This window comes from Siphateles boraxobius, unplaced genomic scaffold (genome assembly GCF_051911475.1).
Source record: "Siphateles boraxobius isolate OS27281-9 unplaced genomic scaffold, OSU_SipBor_1 86, whole genome shotgun sequence".
NCBI lineage: Eukaryota > Metazoa > Chordata > Actinopteri > Cypriniformes > Leuciscidae > Siphateles > Siphateles boraxobius.
This window is the reverse complement of record NW_027509215.1, coordinates 6,865,578-6,893,473: the sequence shown is the minus strand read 5'-3', so window position 1 is coordinate 6,893,473 and position 27,896 is coordinate 6,865,578. Positions and strand designations below refer to the sequence as shown.

The following is a 27,896-nucleotide window of genomic DNA, read 5'->3' as shown; positions in this document are numbered from 1 at the left end:
GTGTTTCTCAAAATGATGGAGGAGATCACAAAATATAATGTATGTGTGTTGCATGTAAAGCAAGTTTACCCACCTGGAACCTCGATTTGCATAAAAGCAAAGAAGTGTCCCTTTCCTGTGCTTGTGTGTGATTGGCCGCTTCAGGCTGTTTCGGACTGAAACCTGATAAGCTTCTACTGTACCTGCATTATGTTCACGCCCAGTTTATACACAAACAATCATTGTTTCGTCCTCTCTGTCCTTGGCGACCAGTTTACTGCCTTTCATTTCACTCTCCTCTGACTGTACACATGTAGGAGAAAATGGCAGGAACAAATATCTCTGTCGATAAGGACCAATTCTGTTGTTCAGTGTGCTTGGAAGTGCTGTGGGAGCCGGTCACTATTCCCTGTGGACATAGTTACTGTATGGAGTGTATTAAAGGTTACTGGAGAAAATGCGAATTAAAAGAGGAATACAGCTGCCCTCAGTGTCGACGCACCTTTAGCCCCAGACCTGCGCTGTCGAAAAACACCATGCTGGCTGATATAGTGGAAAAACTGAGGAGAACCGGCGTTCAAGATCCTGGTGCAAAGGTAGAGGATGTGGAGTGTGACGTTTGCACCGGGAAGAAACACAGAGCTGTTAAGTTTTGTGTGAAATGTCAGACGTTATACTGCGAAATTCACTTGAAGCTTCACAATGAAAGGAATCGCGGTAGAATACATCCACTTATTGAAGTTACAAAACAAGCGCAGAAAAGAATCTGTTCACGGCACAATAAATTGCGGGATGTTTACTGTCGCACAGACCAACAATGCATTTGTAGTTCGTGCTTAAAAGACGGACATAAGGGGCACATCGTGGTGACGGTGATGGAGGAAAGGATGGAAAAACAGGTAACAAAACAAAGAAAATCTTTGAATTGCACAAAATAGAGTTTAAAGATGGCAAAATTCTCACGCTCATAGTTTTCAAACAGAAACATCTTGAGGAAGCGTGGAAGAAGTCAAAACAGAGGTGCAAGGAACGAGAAAAGGAACTCAGAGACATTGTGAAATACGTCAAGGTAGGTCTACTGTCATTGTGCTGAAAATTTCAGATAATGACAGATTGCTTATTTTTGTGTGGAACACATCTGTGATTTTGCTTTATTAACCCCTGGTCCTGTTCGAGGAAATAAAAATTAAAAAAAACTTCAGATGAATGGAACAAAACTTGGTGGTGAACACCATATTAATGAGAAATATGAAAACAGAGCAATTTTTGTTGGATACAATACTACAAATCAGCCACAATTTAGGGAAAAAATTAAGCAATGAATGTGTTAAACTCTCTAAAACATCTAGGTCTGGATTCACAAACAGGGCTTTAATTAGGCCAGGATTAGGTTTTGGTTAAATTAGGAAATTTAAGTAGCTTTTATAAACGTGCCTTAGAAAAAAAAAAATACTGGTGTGCATCTTAAGAAAACAATGGCTCAGATATATTTTAAGATTTTTCAATGCAAGTGGCTTTCAATTAAAATGGCTCAAACATTTTAGTCTGGGACTAAGCTTAAACCTTGTCTGTGAAAATGGACACTAGAGAGCAAAATAGACTGTCTCACACACACACACACTTATGAACTGCATATATATCAAAATGCAGTATCAATAATTATGTCTGAAAACACTAACTAGGGATTACACAACCCCATTATATATTTATAGGGTTATACACAAGCGTTTCTTGTCTTTAATAAGTAGGCTGCATCAAAAAGTGTCCGAATTGATAATCTGTTTTGTATATATGAATATTATATATGAATTTTACAATTGCTAGGACATTTCTTAATACTAGGGTCACTTTTTCAAAGCTCCTCCCACAGTGAGCACAACAGCAGTCTATGTGCGCTGAACTGTGGATCATTTATCATTGCTTTGAACAAAAGGCATTCAGTGACTACTTTCAAATGGTATGAATTCATTTCTTAGAAACAAACACCACCAAAACTACAGGCCAATTTGCACATTTACAGTACATACTGTACTCTTTTCAAAACTTTTCAAAACCCAATAAGACATTAATTTGCCTATTTTCTACCATATCAAAATATGTTTCAAATGTAGATATTAGATGTAGCTGTACACCTACGCGGGTGTTTGAAAAAGGGAAACTTAATTTTGTACTATAATGTAAACATGGACCTTGTAAAAGTAGAGTGTGTCATTCTTGTTTTGTAAGAAATTTAACAAAACAAAACATTGTGTAATGCTAACTGTTGTTAGTGTTTTAATGTCATTGTTTTTATGAATAATAAAGTCTATTTGTTGCATTATGGATGTGAAATTGAAAGCTGAAAGTTAGTTAGAACTATGTGAAGAAAATTGATCTATGTATAGAGAAATGTATCCTAAAGTTTGTACATATAAATTGAATAAATGGGGCATAATTTAGATAAATATTGTTTAGTAGCTTACCATGAAATGCTCTCAAAACACAAAATATGAATGAAAATATAGCACATTCTTTTTGTTTAAAAACGATACATGGTATTCGTTCTGTTAGACCAGCGAACAGTACGAGTGTGACCTGTAAGTGAACAGTGCGAGTGTGACCTGTAAGCGAACAGTGCGAGTGTGACCTGTAAGTGAACAGTGTGAGTGTGACCTGTAAGTGAACAGTGTGAGTGTGACCTGTAAGTGAACAGTGTGAGTGTGACCTGTATTTGAACAGTGCGAGTGTGACCTGTAAGCGAACAGTGCGAGTGTGACGTGTAAGTGAACACAGCGAGTGTGACCTGTAAGTGAACAGTGTGAGTGTGACCTGTAAGTGAACAGTGCGAGTGTGACCTGTAAGCGAACAGTGCGAGTGTGACCTGTAAGTGAACAGTGCGAGTGTGACCTGTAAGCGAACAGTGCGAGTGTGACCTGTAAGTGAACAGTGCGAGTGTGACCTGTAAGTGAACAGTGCGAGTGTGACCTGTAAGCGAACAGTGCGAGTGTGACGTGTAAGTGAACAGTGCGAGTGTGACGTGTAAGTGAACAGTGCGAGTGTGACGTGTAAGCGAACAGTGCGAGTGTGACCTGTAAGCGAACAGTGCGAGTGTGACCTGTAAGCGAACAGTGTGAGTGTGACCTGTAAGTGAACAGTGCGAGTGTGACCTGTAAGCGAACAGTGCGAGTGTGACCTGTAAGTGAACAGTGTGAGTGTGACCTGTAAGCGAACAGTGCGAGTGTGACGTGTAAGTGAACAGTGTGAGTGTGACCTGTAAGTGAACAGTGCGAGTGTGACCTGTAAGTGAACAGTGTGAGTGTGACCTGTAAGCGAACAGTGCGAGTGTGACCTGTAAGTGAACAGTGTGAGTGTGACCTGTAAGTGAACAGTGCGAGTGTGATCTGTAAGCGAACAGTGCGAGTGTGACCTGTAAGTGAACCGTGTGAGTGTGACCTGTAAGTGAACAGTGCGAGTGTGACCTGTAAGTGAACAGTGTGAGTGTGACCTGTAAGTGAACAGTGCGAGTGTGACCTGTAAGCGAACAGTGCGAGTGTGACCTGTAAGTGAACAGTGTGAGTGTGACCTGTAATTGAACAGTGTGAGTGTGACCTGTAAGTGAACAGTGCGAGTGTGACCTGTAAGCGAACAGTGCGAGTGTGACCTGTAAGTGAACAGTGTGAGTGTGACCTGTAAGTGAACAGTGCGAGTGTGACCTGTAAGCGAACAGTGCAAGTGTGACCTGTAAGTGAACAGTGCAAGTGTGACCTGTAAGTGAACAGTGCAAGTGTGACCTGTAAGTGAACAGTGCGAGTGTGACCTGTAAGTGAACAGTGTGAGTGTGACCTGTAAGTGAACAGTGTGAGTGTGACCTGTAAGTGAACAGTGTGAGTGTGACCTGTAAGTGAACAGTGCAAGTGTGACCTGTAAGTGAACAGTGCAAGTGTGACCTGTAAGTGAACAGTGCAAGTGTGACCTGTAAGTGAACAGTGCAAGTGTGACCTGTAAGTGAACAGGGCCAGAGGTTTAAAGAACACTTTCTGTCATTGCAATAGCGTTCCGCACAAGCATTTGAGGAGGACAGTGAAAAGATCTTCATCAGACTGCTGCGCACCGTTGAGAAGAAGCATTCGGAGGTGAAAGAGCTGATCAGAGGTGAGGAGAGAACAGCTCTCAGCCAGACGGAGAAGCTTCTTGAACGACTGAGTCAACAGATAGTTGATCAAAGAAGAGGAGAAGCCGAGCTAGAGGCGCTCAAAAACACTGAGGATCATATCCATTTCCTACAGGTGAAGTCTGAAATATGAACTCAATTTGTTTGTTTGTGCTGGAGGTTACGATACTCCGCAAGAATCAATATGTGAACAGTTGAAGAAAAGAAGATGCATTCATTCTTTTTGTTTATACTTTATAGTCTGTAGGGGAATATGGGCCATGCAGCAAATAAAAAGGTGTGTGTTTGCTTGTACATTAACACACTAACTTTACCTGTCTGACTCACCTGTGCAGAACTATAAGATGCTCTGTGCTCCACCTGACACTGGAGGTCGGCCCAGCATTGATGTCCATCCGTACTTTCCTTTGCTGATATTGAGAAAAGCTCTCACAGAGCTGAGAGATAAAGTCAGCGAGGTCTGTGACAGAGAATCGACAAAGATCTCAGAATTAGGCGAGTATATAAACACAGATCCACAAGATCTAGTCCTCCAGAGCCGAATCTGCTTTGAATTGTCTCATCTGCTGATGCACAAATGGCTGTTGAAAGCGAACACTGTTTTATTTACAGTTGATGAGCACGATCAGTCAGCTGAAAACTCCTTGAGTTGTCCGTTGAACACTGAAACAGGTACGGACACTCACATCCCCCCCAGCAAGTGAGTCATCAAACCACATCAACTCCCCCATGTTTACCGGTGTAAGTTAAATGCATCTGACGTAATTCAACTCTCTGACCTTTTCCAGCCCATAGACATTTACGACAGACTGAGGCGAGGACCAGAGGAGATTTCTTACAATGTGAGTTCTGATTTAGCACACATTGGTTATCATGTACAAGGTAATGTACATCCAGCTGGTTGTTATCGTAAAATAAACCCTGACAGGGTGTTCAGAACCCCCGACACGAAGCTGAATAAACATTATCCCGCTTATTACACAGCTACTTTGCACATAAGTAATTTTGAGTTTAAATATTTGATTAGCTCATACAATGTTCTGTCTGAATACTGGATTTTATTGATAGGAAGGTGCGCATTAAAACTGTTTAATGCCCAGGTAGTTCCAGTCAGTTTAATCCCCATTCTATATTAATGTGCTGCTTTAATTGAACACAAACACCCTTTAAATTATGCATCTTTAACTTATTTACTTGTATCAAAAATAAGTACAATATACTTACTGTGTTCATTTTGCATTGCAAAACACCTTTTCTGCTCCTGAGGTGGGAAACATGCAAGGTTAGGGACAGATTTAGTGATATGGGTTTAAGATGGGTTAAAAGGGTAACTATAACAGTGTAATAACAGTGTAGTTATAGCTGTAATTACATAAATTAATTACAGAAGTAATTACATGCAGGTAAGTATAATAAGTGCAATATAAAACATGTATGTACATAAGTCCATTGTATAAAATGATTAATTTAATGTTTGTACACAGTTAAAAGACACCTAAAGTGGGACCCTTGATTTTGATTGGCTGGAAGGTGTGCATTAAAACGGTTTTGCACATGTACTTCCAGTCAGTTTAAACACCGTTCTATATTAAAGCGCTGATTTCATTGAAGCGTGCAGAGATCACACAAAAAACATTCCAGAGCACAGAAACTTGATATCAATGCTGCCCTGTAACTTTTATTATTAAATTAGCTTCGCTACTAATGTTACATTATATTTCTCAGTGAGGTGGTAACATCGCTGTTTTTGAAGTTATTAACCTCACAGCTTAAGACGCTGCACAGATGCAGGTAATTCACACACGCATCTCTGTCTCGATAATTAATTCAAACAAGTGCTATAATCTATTTAAATAAATTTAATCTTACTGCACTACCTGTGTCTTCAAAGCAGGCAGAATAGATCTGACAAGCTGTAACTGATGAAAGTAACCATCATTTTTACTTTTCCAATCAAATATTGCACTGCAAACATCAATGTCAGTTTTAAAATACCTGGCAAATGTGCATTTTAGGAATAATGTACAGTCGTATCACATACGCCTATTATACAGCTTTTCACCACATAAAGGGACAGGATATTGATTTGAAAAGAAATAGTTTTTAAGTCTTACCTGTTTTTTATCTTACAATCCATTTCATTGTACAATCGTTCAAGCAACAAGACTAACACTCCAAAAATATTTCCGTAGGCCTAATATTAATACTGAAGCCATCGGTTACATTTTGACAGTAAATACTAGGGTTGGGAGAAAAAAATCGATTCACCTTGCTATTGCGATTTTTTTTTTTTTACGATACTAAAATCGATTTTTTTAAATTCCAGAATCGATATTGATTCAAATGAATTTGCTTTATTTTTGTCCTTGCTTGTAGATGAGGTTGACAGAAGTTAACCACTTTCGTTCCAACAGAGGATGAAACGTGTCGTTATCTATGAGTGTTGAGTGACGTAATATCCCAAGTGGACGCTTGGAAGAGACGTGAGACTGAAAGCATTTATTTCAAGAGAATGTAGTATTTTATGATGCTTCTGAAATAAAAGTCGTGAGACTTTTCAAATCACAAAGAAAGATGTGATTTGTTTTTGTAAAAATGACTCATATATCATGTAGGCTATATAAGTATATGATTTAACTTTTCCCAAGTATAGTGTAAAAAAATTGCAATATCGAATCGCATATAGTACTTTTTTAGCAAATTGAAGAAAAAAAAAATTCGCTATACATATCGTATCGGCATCCAAGTATCGTGATAGTATCGAAACAGTAGTTCCCTTTCGAACGGTCACTTCGTATTGCGTAGCTATACGCAGTGGGGAAACTCCTTTTCCTCGATTTACTGAAGCCTTTATGTAAAGCCCATTTGCAGCTGCACAGCTAGAACATGAGCGTCTGGCTCGCTCATAGGCTGCGCTGCGGCAACTGCACATCCAATGGCGCGGGCGCCTCTGACGTGCGACCAATGAGATCACTCTGCGTCATACACGTCAGAGCCCGCAAAGGGGGCGTGACCTCAGTCTATAATAGTCCCCGAATTCGCCATTATAGCAGATTTTACTCCTTCAGCGACAAACTTCACGTCTCTGACCATTTATTGAGCCTTCGCCGTCGAACAAGCCTTCAGCCTGAGCGAGCTACAGTTCAGCAGATACACATCTCAACCGTCTCCTGAAGCCGTCTATCCTGTGGCTATCCGGCGATATCCTTTTCAATATCTGTTTATTATGTGTTTATTATGTGTTTATATCTGTATCAGCGCTGTTCCATATGCCTCGTGTTAAGCGAGGCCTACGAACACGCGAGCTGCATTTCATGCCTGGGACTCTACCACGCAGAGAATGCACTCTCTGTCGGCGGATGTGCGGCCTGCACGTGCATGCCTATCTCCGTGCTGCGAACTCGGCTAACGTTAGCTCTCTCTCGAGACGGCGGCGCCGCGTCACCCGCGCTTCCTTCTCCGGCCCTACTTCAGCCGAGGAAGAAGAAGTGCCGCAGCCAACGGCATCCAGAGAGCACGGACGTTTGTGAATTCACGCCGGCCACGTCCCCGCGTGTTTCACTCACTCCAGCTCAGTCATCTCCGGTCCCGTTCGAGGGAGATCAGCGCCCTTCACTAGGCGGCCCCTCCCCTGTTGTAACACTGACTTCCCCACACGCAAATGCTTGTGCAGTCAGTCCAACATTCAATGTGTGCACAAATCACAATATATGGGTTCACGGTCCCCCTTCACTAGGCGGCCCCTCCCCTGTTTTAACACTGACTTCCCCACACGCAAATGCTTGTACAGTCAGTCCAACACTCAATGCGTGCAAAAATTACAATATAAGGGCATCAGGTCCCCCTATGTTAGGCGGCCCGTTCCAATCAGTGTGTCAAGCCCTAGCCACACGGGTTATAGCCTAGGCAAGCTATCCCCGATGTGTCGAGTTGGGTTATGAACACTATAAAGCGAGGCTACTCGCTCCAATTTGCTCGCGGACCCCCAAAGTTTCAGGCGGTTCTCGAGACTTCGGTGAGAAGCAACGTGGGTCACATGCTTCGCACCGATGTACAGAATTCATTAGCAAAAGGGGCGATAGAATTAGTCCCCCCTGTGCTAAAACATACAGGTTTTTACAGCCGCTATTTTCGAATTCCGAAAAATGACGGCGGCCTCAGACCCACTCTATCTGAGACATTTGAACAAAGCTCTCATGAGACGGCCGTTCAAAATGTTAGCTATCAGTTTCACAAGCACAACACATGGGTTCACGGTCCCCCTTTATCAGGCGGCCCCTCCCCCGTTGTAACTGACTTCCCCACACGCAAATGCTTGTACAGTCAGTCCAATACTCAAAGTGTGCACAAATCACAATATATGGGTTCACGGTCCCCCTTCACTAGGCGGCCCCTCCCCTGTTGTAACACTGATTCCCCACACGTAAATGCTTGTGCAGTCAGTCCAACATTCAATGTGTGCACAAATCACAATATATGGGTTCACGGTCCCCCTTCACTAGGCGGCCCCTCCCCCGTTGTAACACTGACTTCCCCATACGCAAATGCTTGTACAGTCAGTCCAATACTCAATGTGTGCCGCTATTTTCTGATTCCGAAAAAAGACGGCGGTCTCAGACCCGTTCTAGATTTGAGACATTTGAACAAAGCTCTCATGAGACGGCCGTTCAAATTCTTAACTATAAAACATATCCTCGCGTAAGTGCGCCCGGGGGATTGGTTTGTCACAATGGATCTGAAAGATGCTTACTTTCACATTCAAATAAATCCTCGTCACAGGCCATTCTTGAGATTTGCCTTCGAGGGCCGGGCTTATCAATACACCGTTCTGCCGTTCGGTCTATCGTTGGCACCCCGTACATTGACGAAGTGTGTGGATGCAGCGCTTTCTCCTCTGAGATTTCAGGGAGTGCGCGTGTTAAATTATCTCGACGACTGGCTTGTGCGGGCACAGTCGAGAATCGAGCTATCAGCTCACAGGGATTTGATTCTCGGCCATCTAAAATGCCTGGGTTTCACAATCAATGTTTCAAAAAGCAAACTAACCCCCAGCCAGAGCATGATCTTTCTGGGCACAGTTTTAGACTCGAGCTATGACAGCGCGACACACACAGAGCGCGCAATCTCGGTGCGAGCGCTTGCAGGCACTTTCAGATTGCAAGAGCGCGCGCCACTGAACAAATTACAGAAACTGCTTGGTCTCATGGCAGCAGCATCGCCAGTACTCCGCATGGGATTACTGCGCATGCACCCGATGCAGCATTGGCTGAAACGCCGTGTGCCAACTCATGCATGGCAGTCAGGCAGCTTGCGTGTTATGGTGAATCACGGTTGTTTAAGAACCCTGATTCCCTGGGGGGCTCAGAACTGGCACCACGAGGGGGTGACAATGGCAACAATTTCCAGGAGGAAAGTGGTTCTTACAGATGCGTCCAACCTGGGTTGGGGAGCGCTGCACGAGGACGTGCCTGCATCCGGCCTCTGGTCGAGCACGGAGCAGAGCTTACATATCAACTGTCTGGAGATGAAAGCAGTTGGGTTGGCCCTGAAGGCATTTCTGTCGAACCTCAGAGGTCACCACGTCTTAGTCCGCACAGACAATACGTCAGTGGTGGCATCAGGTCAGGGAACCTGCATGCGATGGCGAGAGACCTCCTCTATATGGGCACAAACCAACCTGAGCTCTCTGAGAGCAGCGCATATCCCGGGCGTCCAGAATGTGGGCGCGGATATGCTTTCACGGGGCAACACTCCCCTCGGCGAGTGGTCCCTGAACCCACAGACGGTCAGTCTAATATGGAAGGTGTTTGGCGAGGCCGAAATCGACCTTTTCGCCTCGAGAATCAACACCCACTGCAAATTGTTCTTCTCGAAGAACAGGGACGCGCTGGCCCATGTCTGGCCCAATCGTCCCCTTTTTGCCTTTCCCCCCCGTCTCGATGATTCCACAAGTCATCAAACGGGTCAGAGAGGGGGGGGGGGGCAGTCCTTCTGGTGGCCCCTCTCTGGAAAACCAGACCGTGGTTCCCGGAACTGGTTCAGTTATCGGACACAATCCCATGGCCTGTCCCACTGAGGAAAGACCTCCTCACACAGGGGAATGGGACATTGTGGCATCCGAGACCCAATTTATGGGCCCTCCATGTTTGGCCCCTCAACGGGTACCCAAGGACCTTCCTGGGAAGATTTTAAGCACTATATCTGAAGCCAGGGCCCCGTCGACTCTGCGCCTGTATGCTTCAAAATGGTCAGGTTTTTCCAGCTGGTGCTCGAAAAATCAGGCTGACCCAGAGTCATGTGTGATATCTGTGGTTCGCTCATTCTTACAGGAGCTGCTGGACGCGGGTTGCTCCCAGTCCACGCTCAAAGTGTATGTGGCACATCATGTTCTGATGGCTGGCCAGTCACTGGGAAGAAACGACCTGGTCGTAAGATGCCCTGCCCTTTCTGAGTGCTGAGAATTTATCGGGAGCGTTCTGCGTCTTTTAGACAATCAGAACAGCTTTTTGTCTGCTTTGGTGGTAGATCCAAGGGGGGTCCAGTCACTAAGCAAAGACTGTCTAGATGGATAGTGGATGCTATTTCTATGGCTTATACCGCAGCCCGCGCCATTGGATGTGCAGTTGCCGCAGCGCAGCCTATGAACGATCCAGACGCTCATGTTCTAGCTGTGCAGCTGCAACTGCGCTTTACATAAAGGCTTCAATAAATCGAGGAAAAGGAGTTTCACCACTGCGTATAACAACGCAATACTCGTTCCCTAACTCAGGGAACTGAGGTTACGCGAGTAACCGAGTAGATATGTGTATCGTCCCAGCCCTAGTAAATACAGTCGATAATTCAGGTGCAAGATGGCACCAGCACCCATCTGTGGTGTAAACATGATAAAGAAGCGCTGGCCTCAGATGAGCAGTTATTACACAGCATTGCTATTGATGACGGACAGTCATTATCAGGGAATAACTGACCGCAGAATGTTGCAACAGACCAATAAGACTTCAGAGAGCCATGTAATAATGTAAATTATTAGATGAGACTTAATAGCAAAGTACGTTTCTTCTTTCAGACTGCTGTGATTTGACGTTAGACCCAAACACCGCCAACTTTTTCCTCCGTCTTTCTGGAGATCACACAGAGGTAACGACGGTCCACGAGCCTCAGCCATACCCTGATCACTCGGAGCGCTTCAGCAGCTGGGCTCAGGTCCTGTGCACTGAAGCCCTGTCTGGATGCGGATACTGGGAGGTGGAGTGGGGAGGTGCTGGAGGAGTTTCTATTGGAGTTTCCTACAAATCAATTCCCAGGACTGGAGGGAATATGGACCGAAAACTGGGATGCAACTCAAAATCGTGGAGTTTAGATTTCTCCGATTCTCATTGTTTGTTCCGGCACAGTAAGTTTAGCGTAGAAATACACACTCCAACACCAGACAGAGTCGGCGTGTATCTTGATCACGGCGCTGGAACTCTTGCGTTTTATAGCGTTTCTCTGGCAGACGATAGCATGTTTTTGCTGCATCGAGAGCAGAGCACTTTTGCCCAACCTCTCTACCCTGGTTTCTGGGTTGGACTGGGGTCCACTTTGAAACTCTGTCGAACTTTCAGCTTCTCAGCTTAGTAATGCATTCTGTGTTCTCATTTTGTTTAACAGACAGTTCACCCAGAAATCAAAAGTATGTCATTGTTCAATCACATTCATTTTGTTTGTTTTCTTCCAGTGGCTTGTTATTTTAGAGGCAAAACCACGCACGCAACCATTATGAAAAGGAGCACTCTGACCACAGTATATCTTTGTGTTACATTTTTCATTTTCATTTCATTTTTGGGTGAACTAACCCTTTAAATAAAGTATAATAGTTGAAATATAATGAATGAATATAATAGAAACCTGTAAAACCAAGACAGGAATAAAAGCGCATACAAATAAAGAGTCAATACAGTGAGTTTGTTCACGTGGCTGAACAGTTTATTGGAAACCGTGTGATATAAAAGCAGCATAACCCAGTGTGAGGTGGTTCTTCATGGTGAGAGGCTCAGATCTTGTTGAAGGCAGCAATATCAACACTCTGGACCTACAACAAAATGAGGATGGAATGTAGTTTTGGTCAATAAAACTTGATTTTTTAAAACCTTTTAATATTCTTATCAAAGAGTAAAAATGTCACAAACATATCTGTTCATATTTCACCATAAATAATTGAAGACCAATATGGTTTTTGTCAGTCATAAATGTACTGATACACACATCACATACACACACACATATACAGTATATATAACAATTACAACTTATTTCTTTTTTCATTAAAATCAAGTAAATTTTTCCTCAACTTTTCCTGAATTATTTTATTAAAATTACTTTAATGCAATATACGCACATTTATAAATTGTTTATACATAAATATAAAATCATCAGTATTCCGCTGCAATCCACAAAATTACAAAAAAAATTATATTTGCTTTTAAATAATGCATATTAAGCTTAAGACTAAAATATGTTTTTTTGTCATTGTGATATGCACTTGTGACTAATATGGTTCTTGTCAATGCGATGTTTTTTCATTAATTTTTTAAAATAATTTATATAGGTCATATAAATTATATAATTTTATTTAGAGTTATTTTCATAATCAAGTTAACGTTTTCCTTCGTTTTATAAAAATTACTGTAATGCAATAAATAAACATTTGTAAAATATAAATAATTATAATATAATCAGTATTGTTCTAAAGCATATAAAACAATTACTATAATAAAGTAAATAAAATGTAAAAATGCTAAAGTACAATGTCTGGACATTACAGTAATGGAAATTGTATGAGAAAATGTGAAGACTTTTTTTTTTTTTTTAAGTTTAATTGAAGATGAAAGTGACCAGAATTTTTTTTTATCATTCAACCAAAAACATTGTGCACTTACGTAGTCCTCATATTTGGTGATCTCCTCTTCCAGAATGTCTGTTCCTACTTTATCGTCTTCTACCACACAGTTGATCTGCAGCTTTTTGATGCCGTAGCCGACAGGAACCAGCTTCGAAGCTCCCCACAGGAGCCCGTCCATCTGTATGGAGCGCACACACCCTTCCAGCTTGGACATATCAGTCTCATCGTCCCACTGATCAGTGAAAGAAACATGAGAAATTCCAAACTAGAACTCAGCAGGAAGAAATTATACTTGATAGGTGAAAGATTGTGTGTGCTGAAGGTCTCGTACAGGTTTGACGTCCAGCAGGATGGATGATTTGGCGATGAGGGCTGGTTTTTTGGCTTTCCTCTGAGAGTACTCCTTCACCCTCTCTGCTTTGATACGCTCTGCCTCCTCATCTTCCTCATCACTGCCAAACAGGTCAATGTCGTCATCATCGTCAGCACCGTTATGTTTCTCAACCTTCTGGATAGGAGCAGCCTTCAGATAAAACAATATACATGGTATGTAAAGAATTACGGTTGCATTGGCTTAATGCACAAAGGCGGCCTTGTTATTATTGACATCAAGATGGCAGTATCTCACAACTACCTTGGTGACGGTAACAGACTTTGAAGCCGGCGATTGGCCTTTCTCCAGCGTGGCCATTCTGGACTCCAGTTTGGACAGCGTGGCTCTTAGATCATCCACCACTGATAAACCAAAAGCACCATTAATCTCACACTGATCACAATATGCTCAAACTGTGTCAATCTGTTCCAAATCCTAGTGTGTTGCATCACTGTCCACATAGGCATTTTATGTTGGTCTTAGTGGGTAGAAAAGCCTGTGGGAATTGTGCATTTATGGACATTCCCACATTGCATCACTAACAATCACTGTGTCTTGACTTCAAGTCACTCCAGATCGCTGTTGTGCACGAACGATCCTTAAGGCAGCATCCAACAGCCTTCAGGAACTAGAAAACTGCTTTCTAGGTAGGAAACTTGCTAGGTTTTGGAACAGCCATATCTCAGTCTTTTCTCGTATGTACCTTTGTGCAGATTCTTGTTGTCAAGTTCTAGACTCTTGAAGCGAGAGACCAGCTCACTCTGATCCTCAGACTTGGCATTCTGACTCTGCAAATCAGATGGAGGAGAACTGAACATTAGTGAATTACATCTCATAAAGAGCTGACTGTTAAAATCACACCATGCAGGGCTGCGACTAACCAATTAAAAAAACAAATTAAGAAACCAGATGAATGCATTTATAGCAGGATATGATGTTTGAAACATTGAAATAAAAAAAAATTCCCACTTGATTTGCATGCAATTTAATTTGGTGAAGGCTAAAACTTTAAACCAATGCATGAAAACAGTCATGCATGACGTCTGTGCCCTTAACGTGTAAAAACCTCCCATAAAAACACGAGTCACACAGTAAACAGGCTGTTTTGGATGAGTCAAGCAGAATGTGTGTGTGATCGCTGCTCCAGGCTCCATTCACATGCTTTTCACACAGATGAGCAACTGAACCGCCCCATAGCACTTACGGTCTTCCTCTCCCGTGGTTTTTGAGAGCGGGTGTGCCCTTTACTACCCTGTAGAGAAGTCTTCACCTGAGAGATTCACATTTAACCACCACAACCAGAAAACAATCAGAAGAGAGACAGATAAACTGCTATAACAGAAACTGAGTTTTAATCTATTAAAATTCAAAGAGAGAAAAACATCAGAGTATGGAAGCTTGTTTCCACCAGGGAATAAAACAATTTAAAAAATAATTGCTAAAACTTTCTCACAATTCTGACTTTTTTCTCAGAATTGAGGAAATAAACTTGCATTTGGAGCTATAAAGTCAGAATTACAAGATATAAACTTGCATCTTTGGCTTTCTCGCAATTCTGTTTTCTTTTCTCAGATATAAACTCGCAGTTGCGAGTTATACAGCCCAATTCTGATGGGGAAAAAAAGACTGACTTTATTCTCAGAATTGCGCATTTATCCTTCACAATTCTGACTTTATAACACACAATTCTTAGAAAAAATAACCTTTTCTTTTTTTTATTCAGTGGAGGAAACAAGCTTTCATAGAAGAGATGCATGCATTTACCGTGTTTATTGCTTATGTTTACTGTGTTTATTGCCATTCAGTTTTTGCAAAGGGTACATGAAATGATTTTTTCCTTGAGGTTCACTTTTTTGCACACAAAAAAAATCCGATTTTAAGGGGCGGCTCCTTTAAGGCTTGTCAGGAAACAGCCACTTATGATTGGCTTAGGTCATTTCATAGGAAACAGTATTAACGCTTATTCGCTATTGCGCACAAGTGTCTTGAAAACATTATCCATATAAAACCGTAATTTACAGACAAAGTATTATTAAATCATTTACATGCGGTTTGTAATGCAGCTGCTGTCAGATCAAAATTTTATTTGCGAACTCTCCATTACACTATGCTTCATTTACAAAAGAAAATGCTCCGAACAAACATAACTCTCTGATGCAATCCAGGACAGCATTAAAAAAAATCATCCACTTGTTTCCGACGCTGGGATTCTTCTGAAGTCTGTGTAGAGACGCAAAAGAGCTGTTTAAACTGGACGCGTCAAAGCAAACACTCTTTCATTTGTCCTGTTGTACGTCAGAAACTGAATGCGAATCTGTATCCATTGTAGTCAGCGATTATAATGGGTTAAGCGACCAGAGGGCGGAGCCAATGATAGGATGATGTATACCTATTAATCAATGTCTTGCTATGGAGGCAGGTATATGCAAATGTATTTGCCCGCATGATGTCGCAAATCCCACAATATCCAAACAAGCCATTTTTTGGAGCTTGATTAAATAAGTGCTTTGTTTATAATGGTACCTCATGTCAAAAGTAAGGCAAATATTATTTCTCATGTCACGATCCCTTTAGAGGTAAATAGTTGCACAAATATATTTGTTTAAGCAACATGTGCATAGCTCTTTTAATAAAATTAGTAGCACACATATCTTTGCAGTTTTTCAAGAAGCAAATAAAACATGCAAGCATATGTTTGCAGTGTATTTGTGAGGTCTGCTCGCTTGAATCTGAGTCAGACCAAGAACATGTCATAAAAGCAGAAACCACAAACACACACTAACATCTTCAGGCAACTGCAAAGCAACCTGCTTTCTTTTATAATATGAATGATGACAGATGAACAAGACTGAGAACGACAGAGCACAGCAAATGAATTGCAAAATGAACAGGCACAAACACAAATAAAGATGTCATGTTGTGAACGGAAGGAGATCAAGCTAGACCCACTTGCATGACAGAACAGTTTGCTATAAATACATGCTTTTAGGTGCATACAGTTGGATTATATAAAATCTTTGAGGTGTCAATCTTAGCTGATGTATTTGTGGAATTTTCTGAAGTGTCTACAACCCATATGCTTTGATGATGCGGGAGGTGTAAAGTAACCGCTGACAGAGGAATCAAATACTGCAGAATCAGTGAGAAGAGACCGTGGGAGATTCTGTCTGTTTTGGGAAAATTATGGAGCCTTTTAAGTATTGAAGTAATTCAGTTTAGAATCTGTGCAACATAGTTTAATTAATATTATATATATATATATATATATATAATTCTTTTTTAGGGGTGTAACAAAACACATTTGTATTGAACCGTTCGGTACGAGGCTTTCGGTTCGGTACGCATTACAAACCGAATGATTTGTTGGACCATTTTCCCTCAATTTCCTTCCGACCAAAATTTCATTAGCAGTCTCGCGACCACCACAACGTTGCCCAACATCATTTGTGCTTAACTTTTGCGAGTCTGGACCAATGTCAGTGCAGCGCGAGCCGATCTTGATCAAGCAACACTGTTACTACACAGCGCTAAGATCCAGGAAAGAAAGCATTTGAATTCGCCACAGAAGTAATAACATAGCTGCGAGATTAAGAAGCATTCAAATTTCTCAGTTATTAATCGTAGAGATCTATTAGATCAAACAGCGCTTGACGTGGAAACCAGGAGAAACATTGTGCCATGAATGAACTAGTTAAAGGCTTTAAATCCACAAATCAACAACATTCACCATATATTTAATGTAGTAACACTAACTGTAACCATGGAAGTCTGGCAGGAATAGTAAAATGCATAAAAGTATGACAAACATCTTTTTCCAGCACTTTAAAATCATATTTAAATGTTATTTTTAATGTAATGACCGAAATATTATTTGTTCATCCTTCAAAGATTACCCCCATTTATAAAACTAAAAGTTTCAAGATGTAGGAAAACTCACACTTTTAAATTACCATTAAATTACCATTGTAACCAGTAGGTGGCTGCCATTTCCACTCCCAAATATTTTTTTTTTTTATCGTTTTGCTTTTGAGTTATTTCGACATTATGAACAAAATTGCTGCCCTCAAATGTTAATCTAGAGCCTTGCAAACTTAAAATAAAATAAACCTTTTTATAACTACTACAATATTATATATATATATTTTTTTTAAGGAGCGGTTTGTTTTATATGCTGCTAAGACACCCCAGAAATAGATCAAGTATAGCTCCATCATTGTTTAAAGTAAAAAAAAAATCATACTTTATGATGTTAGTTTAAATAAATATATTTTTTTTAAATCAAGGAAATTTGTCTATCATTTATTTAAAAAAAGAAGAAAACGTACCGAACCGTGACACCACTGTGTCGTATCGAACCGAACCGTGAATTCTGTGAACCGTTACACCCCTTTATATATATATATATATATATATATATATATATATATATATATATATATATACACACACACACACACACACACACACAATATATATACACACACAATTAAATAATAAATAAATAATTTCAGCTTAAGTTTAAAAAAAGAATTATAATCCTGGCACTCCAAATCAGTTTACAGGTCACAAAACTGTGTACACGAGTTAGTAATCTGCATGTACAGTTTCCTAATCCATATCTACAGCTGATTTTGTTCTCCCTGCCAAAGGCACAGAGGGGGCTCCGTAAACATGCTAAAATAGCACAGGGATATTTTGGGAGGGCGAGTGTTTGTACTGTAGCTCCAGTCTTGTGGGTGATCAGCAGCTGAATGAAAAACTGTCCTGTTCATTTCACCTCCAACTTGGTTAAGGTTTCATGACGTAGATTTAAATCAGCCCTTCAAAGTGGTCCCATGCAGGACGACAGTTACAGAGCGTCAGTAATCACTCTAGTTAAATGCTGTTCACAAGAAGATTACAGTACAAATTCAGTATGCTCCAAAAAATGATTAATACCAAGAGTTGAGATTATGATGAGTTCTTTCATTTTGGGGGCAGTACTCACTCCGGCTAGGGATTGCTGGATATTCTGTCGGGCTTTAGCAATGTCCTGCAGGATGGCACTAGAATCTCTCTCCTGGAAGGGTACAGCGGGGTAAAAAGGCCCATGTCAAACAAACCAGCAAGAGGCAGAGAGTGAGCATGCAAGCAAGCAAACATACACAGGTGAGGTACATAATGAAGCGCTGTCAGTGCAGTGAAAAGAAAAAGCAGACACCTGGACATACAGCAGCTGAGTAAACATGTATTCATGCATGCCTCACCATTAGCCTCATTCATTGGGACAACTACAGCCTTATACCGGTTTGTATGACAACCCAAATGAGGACGTTTTAGACCCTCAGATTGTGCTGTTGAAACTGCTTTTTCGACAGCATCCTGATCTCTAGTGGTCAGTACCTGAGATGTCTGAGGTACGCCGTTTCTGCCCTCGTAGAAGCATCTCTCGGCCTCGTCGTATCTGGACTTGTCAAACCAGATGTTCTCCTGGGCGAGTCCCTGAAGTCCACTCATTGTGATGCTAAGAACATGAAAAAAGTAGACGTGGAAGTTAGAATTATAGTTTGTGTCAAAGAGCAAACATACAGCTTTAGAAAGAGACTTAAAAAGTAAAAAAAGAAAAAAAGTAAGAATTCATTCATAATGCAAGTCTTCAATGCATTTTTAAAGCAATTCATTCATGAGAAATTATGCATCACAAATGCAAAACATAAGCAAATATAACTCAAGCAGAACAAGCCGAGCGCCACGTGCCACATTTCAACTCCTGTTTACACACATTGACAGCTTACAAATTCTCTAGAGATTGGATCTTAAATTAAACACACAATTAATCATTAGAGATTTTTGTTGCATTCAAGCTAAATTCTTGGCAGCCAATACAACCGAATACATTTTTTTTATTCAATTTTAATTGGTATTTTTCTATTAAAAAAATTTCCGAATCTCCTAAAGTTGGAGAAAAACAAAACTCGTTGAGCAAGATAAATCTTTTAGTGACCATGAAGGACTAGCTAACTGCTGGTTTAAATCAGGCAGCCATGACTGACAATAACTAGCTATTATATTGTTGCTCACTGAGAATAAGGAACATAACAATAAACAAACAGGCAATGAAAAGAAGTTATGAACAATATAATATGCTGACAAAATAGGAATGTTTGGCAATATATAACTGTACCAACCAATAAACGTGTACATTCTGTAAACACCCACTTTATGCCTGGCTAACTTTATGACAACGAAAAAACTATATCGTCCAGGCCTTGCATTCACGTTGATTTTGTAGAAATGGTTAGTTGAAATGATTGTCCAAAGCCCTTCAACCACTAAAACTCCTTTCATTTATTTTTTGCTGACACTGGCTTCAGACAATAGGACAGACTTTGCGTGCTAAAGCCCTCAGATTAGTTTCACACTGATCAACTTTCACCCAGCAGCCAATGGTGACATAAACCAGGTTGAGGCTTTAGAAAAGACAAAAATTATCTAATACGGTCCACAAACAACCCAAAACACACCGTTCAATAAGTCAGAAGAAGAAAAAGTAAAAAAGTAAATTGTCCCATGCCCCTAAACTAGCCATACTTGTCCCTTTTATGAGGGGCGCGCTCGGTCTCGGAGAAGACCCTCTTCCTGTTACTTTTAGGGAAATGCTGATCCCTCTGGGGTTCAGACGATGAGCGCTGGTGGGTCGAACCTCGCTGCTGTGGATGTGACGCATAGGAACGGGTGTACGTTTGGTTCTCCTTCTCTTGGGATTGTTGTGCACCGTTTCGTTTAGCCCTGAAGACCAGGGTGCGGGGAATTCGGTCTTTGGAAGACGAAACTGGAGGGGTCCCGTTCCCAGCGCTCAACAGGGTCTGATAGGCATCGTTGGCCTGCTCGTATAGGCTGCTGTTGAACCAAACCTTCTCTCCTCTAATGCCCTGAGAGGTCAGATCATGATGGAAACGACCTTCTTCAGAACCTTGATTTTCAGACCTGGAAGAACGAGTGCGGTTTCTCTTTCCGTCTTTTGAATGTGGCAGATTACTTGTCTGTTCGTGTCTAGTATCTTCTTTGGCTCGAGACCCCAACTGGTTCTCCATCCTCGAGCTCAATTACAGAATATAAGGGAAAACAAATAAGGTACATGCTAAAGAATTAGTTTGAGCTGATGTTAGACAGTAAACGAAGGCAGAGATGGAAACAACCAAGTGCATCCAGAAGCCTTGCAGAGCAGCCGGTTTACACCAGCACAAGTCAGTTCATGAGGGAAATGTTTTCACAGGGATTCATCAAGGGAACCAATTCATTACTGGATGTTTTTGCATTCAGACAGTGTGAAGTGTGATCTTATTCAAATTTCAAATGAGATTGTGCAGTCTGGCCAAAGATGACAGAATTAGCTAAATTGTTGTGGTCCCTTTGATGAATAAATGTAAAAAAGAATATTTCACTTTTTTTTTTAAAACCATGCAAGTAGAGTAAAATAAAATGTACAAAACGAACGAACAGAAAAAAAAGAAAAAAAAAACTTTGCTTTTGCCCATATCCAACAAGTTGCACAATATTACAGCCAAATGCCTCAATAATGGTGCGTTCACGTGCTATGGAAAAACTATATCGTCCAGGCCTTGCATTCACGTTGATTTTGTAGAAATGGTTAGTTGAAATGATTGTCCAAAGCCCTTCAACCACTAAAACTCCTTTCATTTATTTTTTGCTGACACTGGCTTCAGACAATAGGACAGACTTTGCGTGCTAAAGCCCTCAGATTAGTTTCACACTGATCAACTTTCACCCAGCAGCCAATGGTGACATAAACCAGGTTGAGGCTTTAGAAAAGACAAAAATTATCTAATACGGTCCACAAACAACCCAAAACACACCGTTCAATAAGTCAGAAGAAGAAAAAGTAAAAAAGTAAATTGTCCCATGCCCCTAAACTAGCCATACTTGTCCCTTTTATGAGGGGCGCGCTCGGTCTCGGAGAAGACCCTCTTCCTGTTACTTTTAGGGAAATGCTGATCCCTCTGGGGTTCAGACGATGAGCGCTGGTGGGTCGAACCTCGCTGCTGTGGATGTGACGCATAGGAACGGGTGTACGTTTGGTTCTCCTTCTCTTGGGATTGTTGTGCACCGTTTCGTTTAGCCCTGAAGACCAGGGTGCGGGGAATTCGGTCTTTGGAAGACGAAACTGGAGGGGTCCCGTTCCCAGCGCTCAACAGGGTCTGATAGGCATCGTTGGCCTGCTCGTATAGGCTGCTGTTGAACCAAACCTTCTCTCCTCTAATGCCCTGAGAGGTCAGATCATGATGGAAACGACCTTCTTCAGAACCTTGATTTTCAGACCTGGAAGAACGAGTGCGGTTTCTCTTTCCGTCTTTTGAATGTGGCAGATTACTTGTCTGTTCGTGTCTAGTATCTTCTTTGGCTCGAGACCCCAACTGGTTCTCCATCCTCGAGCTCAATTACAGAATATAAGGGAAAACAAATAAGGTACATGCTAAAGAATTAGTTTGAGCTGATGTTAGACAGTAAACGAAGGCAGAGATGGAAACAACCAAGTGCATCCAGAAGCCTTGCAGAGCAGCCGGTTTACACCAGCACAAGTCAGTTCATGAGGGAAATGTTTTCACAGGGATTCATCAAGGGAACCAATTCATTACTGGATGTTTTTGCATTCAGACAGTGTGAAGTGTGATCTTATTCAAATTTCAAATGAGATTGTGCAGTCTGGCCAAAGATGACAGAATTAGCTAAATTGTTGTGGTCCCTTTGATGAATAAATGTAAAAAAGAATATTTCACTTTTTTTTTTAAAACCATGCAAGTAGAGTAAAATAAAATGTACAAAACGAACGAACAGAAAAAAAAGAAAAAAAAAACTTTGCTTTTGCCCATATCCAACAAGTTGCACAATATTACAGCCAAATGCCTCAATAATGGTGCGTTCACGTGCTATGGAAAATATTATATTTTCCACCTGTGAACTGGTATTTACCAGTGTGTTGCGTTCAAGTGCTTTTGTTGTCGTAATGTGGTAAAAAGATAGAGATCCAGACCTGTTATTTAACTAAAACTATTTTAGATTGCTTAAGTCATCTGCCTGTTCATTATGCTGCGTTCACACCAAACGCGAATAGAGCGAAATTTATCGCTATTTAGTTTTATTTATTTTTATACTGTGTAAATTCATGCACCGAACCGTGACGTCCGTACCATTTCGGTTCAATACGAATGTACCGTTCCATCCCTAGCTAACAGTAGCAAAAAACGTTTTGTTGTGTACAATGCTTACCATTCAACACTCTCGCATTGCTCACCGCGATTTTGAAAAGGTCAAAGGTCATCTCATCTCGTGCATCAAAATATTCTACGAGCTGCCCAGTGGAAAATACCACATTGAGGGGGTGTTCATGTGCATTTTCCATGTCGGCTTTTGGTATTTACCAGAATTACCATAGCACGTGAACGCACCATAAATTCTGGCGTATTTTCAACTTGATATCAACTATTACATGTGTGGCATACTGTTGATTACAACACATGTTTTAAGCTAGAATCATTCTAGTAATAAAAGCCATCTGACAAGTAATTGGAGCCACAGGAAAAACAACAACAGAAACATGCACACAATCCCAACGCCTTTCACTAGAAATTAACCTCAGCTGTGATGTGAAAAACAAAAGTGCAGAGAACTCTAATAACAATTAAGAGGTATAAATATTTAAAGTATTTTGACAGTTTTGCACAAATAAATTGTGTACGGTAAATGGCAACAATCAAGTTGAAAATAGACTGGAATATTACATTACTATGTTTTTAAGGTTGGGAGGAGGATTACAGAAAAAAGTCTCCACCTTATAATGGTGAAAATGTGGTCATGCCAAAATTTCAAACAAAAAAAAATCCAACTTCCAAAACTATGGACAACCCATCATTCAGGTTACAAACACACCATGCATTTCCATTACAACAAACTATTTAGCAAATAACAAGGTTTTATGCTAAGTTAGTGTACTTAGTTATTAGTGTGATGACCAAATGTCATCACAGAGCATGTTTGCTATGACATATGGAGTTAATTGAACATTTTATTGTTTATCATCTCCAATCAAGTTTTATTATTTGTAACACTTAACAATTTGGTCCCATTAATTAATGCATTAACTAACAATAACTACAAATAAGCAATACATAATTTATTAATCTTTGTTAACGTTTCTTAATAAAAACACAACTGTTCATTGTTAGTTTGTGTTAACTCAGGTACAAGTTGATTTTAATAATGTATTAGTAAATGCTGGAATTCACATTAATAAATGCTTTAGAAGTATTTTTTGGATTTCATTATTAGATCATGTAGTTTACTAATGTTAACAAATGGAACCTTACAATGTAACCGGTATTTTAAATTAATATTTTTAATTGTATTTCAGATATATAAATTATGAAATTTGCATTAGCCCTTGAGATGAAAAGAACGAGAAAGAGATGTTGAAAAGAAAGCTGAAGAAACTCATTGCAAGTTACCATGTGACATAACGTTAGATGTCCGTTTTATTTATGCAAAATAAAAAAGGGGAGTCACTGAGACTGACTTTGGTTTGAAGGACAAGAAAAGCAAATAAACCAGAGTAACAACAACACGTCTAACCCAGATTTAAACCAGCAGAGACCTGTAGGTCAGGATTAGATGACACACAGATCCGTTACAGATGCTTCATATGACCCACCCTGTTTATGAACATACAAACTTCAACGTCATGTGTGCTGTCTGTCAGTATAAACTCCAGATGCTTCATGGAAGCTTTGTAAACTCATGACATGAGCTAAGATACTGTATGATGTGTATGGAGTGGTATCAAGTTCAAGGAGTTTTAAATTCTGCAGCGGATTAAACTCATGAGTTTCATTCGCAACCACGTGGCGCGACACGCACAGCGGAACACTTCAGCAATAACACGATACAAGTGTAACATTTACAACTATCGTGTTAGTGGAAACTAAAGTTTTACTTACTTTCGAAGAGTTCGATAAGTGACAAGCGTTTCGAGTTGAACTTCTCCGCCGGACTCCCTATTACAGAAAGAGACCGAGGAAGTCGGGTAACACGAACTTATAGCTGACAGAGGGGCTTCCTGCTAAATGTCATTGTTCATATGGAACGATGCGATGCATGTTATACGATTTTAGCATTATAATATAGGTCTTTATTACTAAAGAGTTGATTCTAATCTATACAATATGTACAAATATGTAAATATTTATTAAAGTGCCAGTATTTTATGAATATCGCCCCCCAGAGCAGAAATGGTACATTCAGTTACGTTGCACCGAAAGATTACGTCCTCGTGCCCCTAACTAACAGCGCTGCACATAACTCAACAAATATTTGGATTTATTTTTTAATTCTCTTGACTCAAACGCCATAATTCAGTGTGAATCTCCTATTCAAATTAAAGATATTTCTGAGCCTATCGATTGGCTGAAACTAAATAAATCTCCTGGAAATGATGGTCTGACTGACCACTGAGTTTTACACGAAATTCTCAAATGTTCTTTCTCCATTTCTCCAAATCTGTTTTTCTCCAAGGGTATTTAGAGAGTCTTCATAAAGGAACTCTCTCACCCCACTCAGGACATCATAAATTTGATCCCAAAACCTTGAAAGAACCTTGCTCAACTTGAAAATTGGCGACCAATAACCTGTTAAATGATGATTATTACAAAATATTAGTCATGCTTTTTGCTAAAAGTAATAAATGTGTTCTAGATAATATAGGCTTACCTAATTGATGACTATCAGTCAGTTTACTCTTTGTATGATAATGGCAATGCTTCAATAAAACTACATGGTAGATTTAATAGATGGAGGCATCCATCAAGGCTGCCCAATATTGCCTTATCTTTTTCTGCTTCCTATGCAATTAGCCATTCACTTTCAAAATAGTCATTTGGAAGGTATCTTTGTTGCAAACCCATAAAAATTAATATGTCAATTGGTTGATGACACAACTCTGTTTTTTGAAAAATAAAGATCAAGTTTCTTTAGCCTTAAATATAATTCATCTCTTTTCATCTGCTTTTTAGTTCTTATCCACAAATGTGAGCTTTTATTGAATAAACATTCCACTGATGTTAAATGTGACATTCCAATCAAGTCCGAAGTGTTGGTATAATTATATGTAAAGATAAAAAATATATATAAAAACTTAACTTTGAACCTCTTATCCTTTGCTGTTCGACGTAAATGAAAGCCCATCATGATGTGTCTATAACGGGTAGAGTTTTGCCTTCCGAAGCAGATATGGTTTATCTCGAGTTATCTATCCCGCAATGGCTCGGATGTTTCTGTGGAGATTTGTAGAACGCAGGACAAAATTATTTGAATGTTAATGGACATTTCCACTCTTAATAATTCTTTCAAGGTTAAATGGATAAAGTCTTTGTTAAACAATCTTCATATTATAACGTCATATTTTCAGTTCAGTTGGACGTTTTATTTTTTTGTTGGGCTGCAACTATGACATCTCTAAAATACCCTTAACTGTTTCTAGTTTTCATAAACAGGCTTTATTATGCTGGTCCCTAATATATAATTATAATTTTTCTCCACATAGCTGTTTTATCTGAAACATCCAACATATTAGACGTAAAAATAAATCTCTTATTTTTAATAATTGGTTTGATAAAAATATTTTAGTCAGTCAACTTTTAAATGATATAGCGTCTTGCTCTCTTATGAACACTTTATGTCAGAATTCTCCAAGAGAGTTTTGTTTTCGGTGCAATTCCTGATAGTTTCAAACCTTTAGTCAAACCTGCCCTTAAGGTATTTTATGCTCTCCTTCTATTATTGACAGGGCTAATCTATTTGTTTATCAATGTCCTTTCAGCAGCTTGTCAAACTAAAAAAATTTGCTTTACCTGCTTGTGTAAGCTTTTGGAATAACAAATTTAATGATATAAGATGGGAGGAGTTCTTGCTTCTTCCGAGAATTTGTTTTGTCTAATAAAGTTGTTGAAGTCTAATTAAAATTATTTGCATTTGCTACCCAGTTAAATATAAACGTGCTAAATTTAATAATAATATATTCCCCATGTGCTCCTTTTGTCATCAGTTTGAAAAGACAATTAATCATTTGTTTTGGGACTGTGTATTGCAAATAAGGTTGACTTTTCAAACTTTGTTAAAAGGTATCTCTTCAAAACATGTATAAGCCAAAAAATGTAGTTTTTTCGTGACTCTCTGAAATTAGACCCTTCTCATTTTAAATGTGTACTTAATTTACAAATTTTCAAGCCACATTTTATATTCACAAATGTAAATTTTCAAAGAAAACTCTTTTATTTTCACATTAAGAGTTTGATGTGTATATCTAAAAACTCTATTCTGCATGTGAGACTCTGTTATGGTGTAAAACATTTAAGCTAGTTTAATTTTTTGGTTTTGTTTTGTAACCCTCATTATTGTTTTTTATTGTTTATTATACTGTCTTGTTTTTTTTATTGTTGCATAATAATAAAAACAGCTGCACATCAAAGATTCAAATAAAAACGTTCTATTAACATATGACGCCTTATTTTTTATTTGATTATAATACTATTCTCACTTTTCTGTCACTTTTCTGTATTTGCCAACAAAGGAAAGATATACGTTTTTTGATCAATAAAATTCTTTAAAATTTTCAAGTGTTCTGTTGAGCATTTTGCCAACAGTTAGAAAACAGTTAGTTGCCTGAAATAAAGAAACATTGACTGTAATGAATATTGTTATATATGAGGATGACACCAAGACACCGTATTATTGTCACGACAATACTTTATGCATTTAAAGCAATGGTAACACACATAGATGTCTTTCTTTCAGGTTTCTTAAAGAATCGATTGTACCAGGAGTGGGGTTCGAACCCACGAGAACATTTGTTCATTGGATCTTAAGTCCAACGCCTTAACCACTCGGCCATCCTGGTGTACAACAATATTCTCCTTATTTATTTAATTCTAAAATAATATTGACAGTTTATAATAGTAAACTGTAAACCCCCTCAGTATCCTCAATATCACTTCCAAATCTAAAAGCTAAACCTAAGTCTAATAGTCCAAATAGGTGATTTCAAAAATGGTTAAAACATCAAAATTAATATTAATATCATGTAAGCTATTGCTCAGTATGAGTAACAATTTTAGTTCGGCCTATTTATATAGGCCTATATTGAAATACTTAAATTACAACAAGGTGCAGAACAGGAATGTCCCAGCACTGAGTAATGTAAGGACACAAATTCACTGTAACATGTGCTTGAGTCCAAGTGCAGTGCTTTGTCTGGATACAGCATCTTGTGGCCTTTAGTGACTTGAATTTGAGACCATCTGAAACGCCTCTGGTGTTGTTCAGTCCAATAAACAATTAATTACTCCATTAAAATGACAGTAATCGATACTACCTCAATTACCAATTTACTAATACAAAATCAATAGTACTTAAACTTTAGAGTATAAAGTGACTGTTAGCATCAACAGACAATCATATCAATATCA

General features: G+C 39.6%; 2 protein-coding genes and 1 non-coding gene across 9 annotated transcripts; 1 reads left to right on the top strand and 2 right to left on the bottom strand.

Annotated features, from left to right (window-relative positions):
• Positions 1–258: 258 nt before the first annotated feature.
• On the top strand, positions 259–12,257 carry ftr87 (finTRIM family, member 87). The gene is made up of 7 exons (XM_077222018.1): positions 259–878; positions 962–1,048; positions 4,011–4,244; positions 4,465–4,624; positions 4,742–4,801; positions 4,918–4,971; positions 11,196–12,257. Exons 1-7 carry the CDS (start codon positions 303–305, stop codon positions 11,744–11,746), a joined length of 1,722 nt encoding a protein of 573 aa, XP_077078133.1. The 5' UTR covers positions 259–302; the 3' UTR covers positions 11,747–12,257.
• Positions 12,073–24,505, bottom strand: eef1da (eukaryotic translation elongation factor 1 delta a (guanine nucleotide exchange protein)). 7 transcript variants are annotated; one of them, XM_077222023.1, is made up of 9 exons: positions 24,375–24,505; positions 18,766–18,886; positions 18,371–18,442; positions 14,588–14,653; positions 14,087–14,171; positions 13,639–13,745; positions 13,342–13,533; positions 13,048–13,242; positions 12,073–12,200 (listed from the first exon to the last, which is right to left on the bottom strand). In XM_077222023.1, exons 2-9 carry the CDS (start codon positions 18,877–18,879, stop codon positions 12,162–12,164), a joined length of 870 nt encoding a protein of 289 aa, XP_077078138.1. In that variant the 5' UTR covers positions 18,880–18,886; positions 24,375–24,505; the 3' UTR covers positions 12,073–12,161. The 7 variants fall into 7 exon arrangements, with proteins under 7 accessions (XP_077078138.1, XP_077078134.1, XP_077078139.1 ...); XM_077222019.1 differs by lacking the exon at positions 24,375–24,505 and adding an exon at positions 19,954–21,816; XM_077222024.1 differs by lacking the exon at positions 18,371–18,442.
• Positions 24,506–27,245: 2,740 nt separating this feature from the next.
• On the bottom strand, positions 27,246–27,328 carry trnal-uaa (transfer RNA leucine (anticodon UAA)). The gene has a single exon. It is a non-coding gene; the product is annotated as a tRNA-Leu (tRNA).
• Positions 27,329–27,896: the final 568 nt, after the last annotated feature.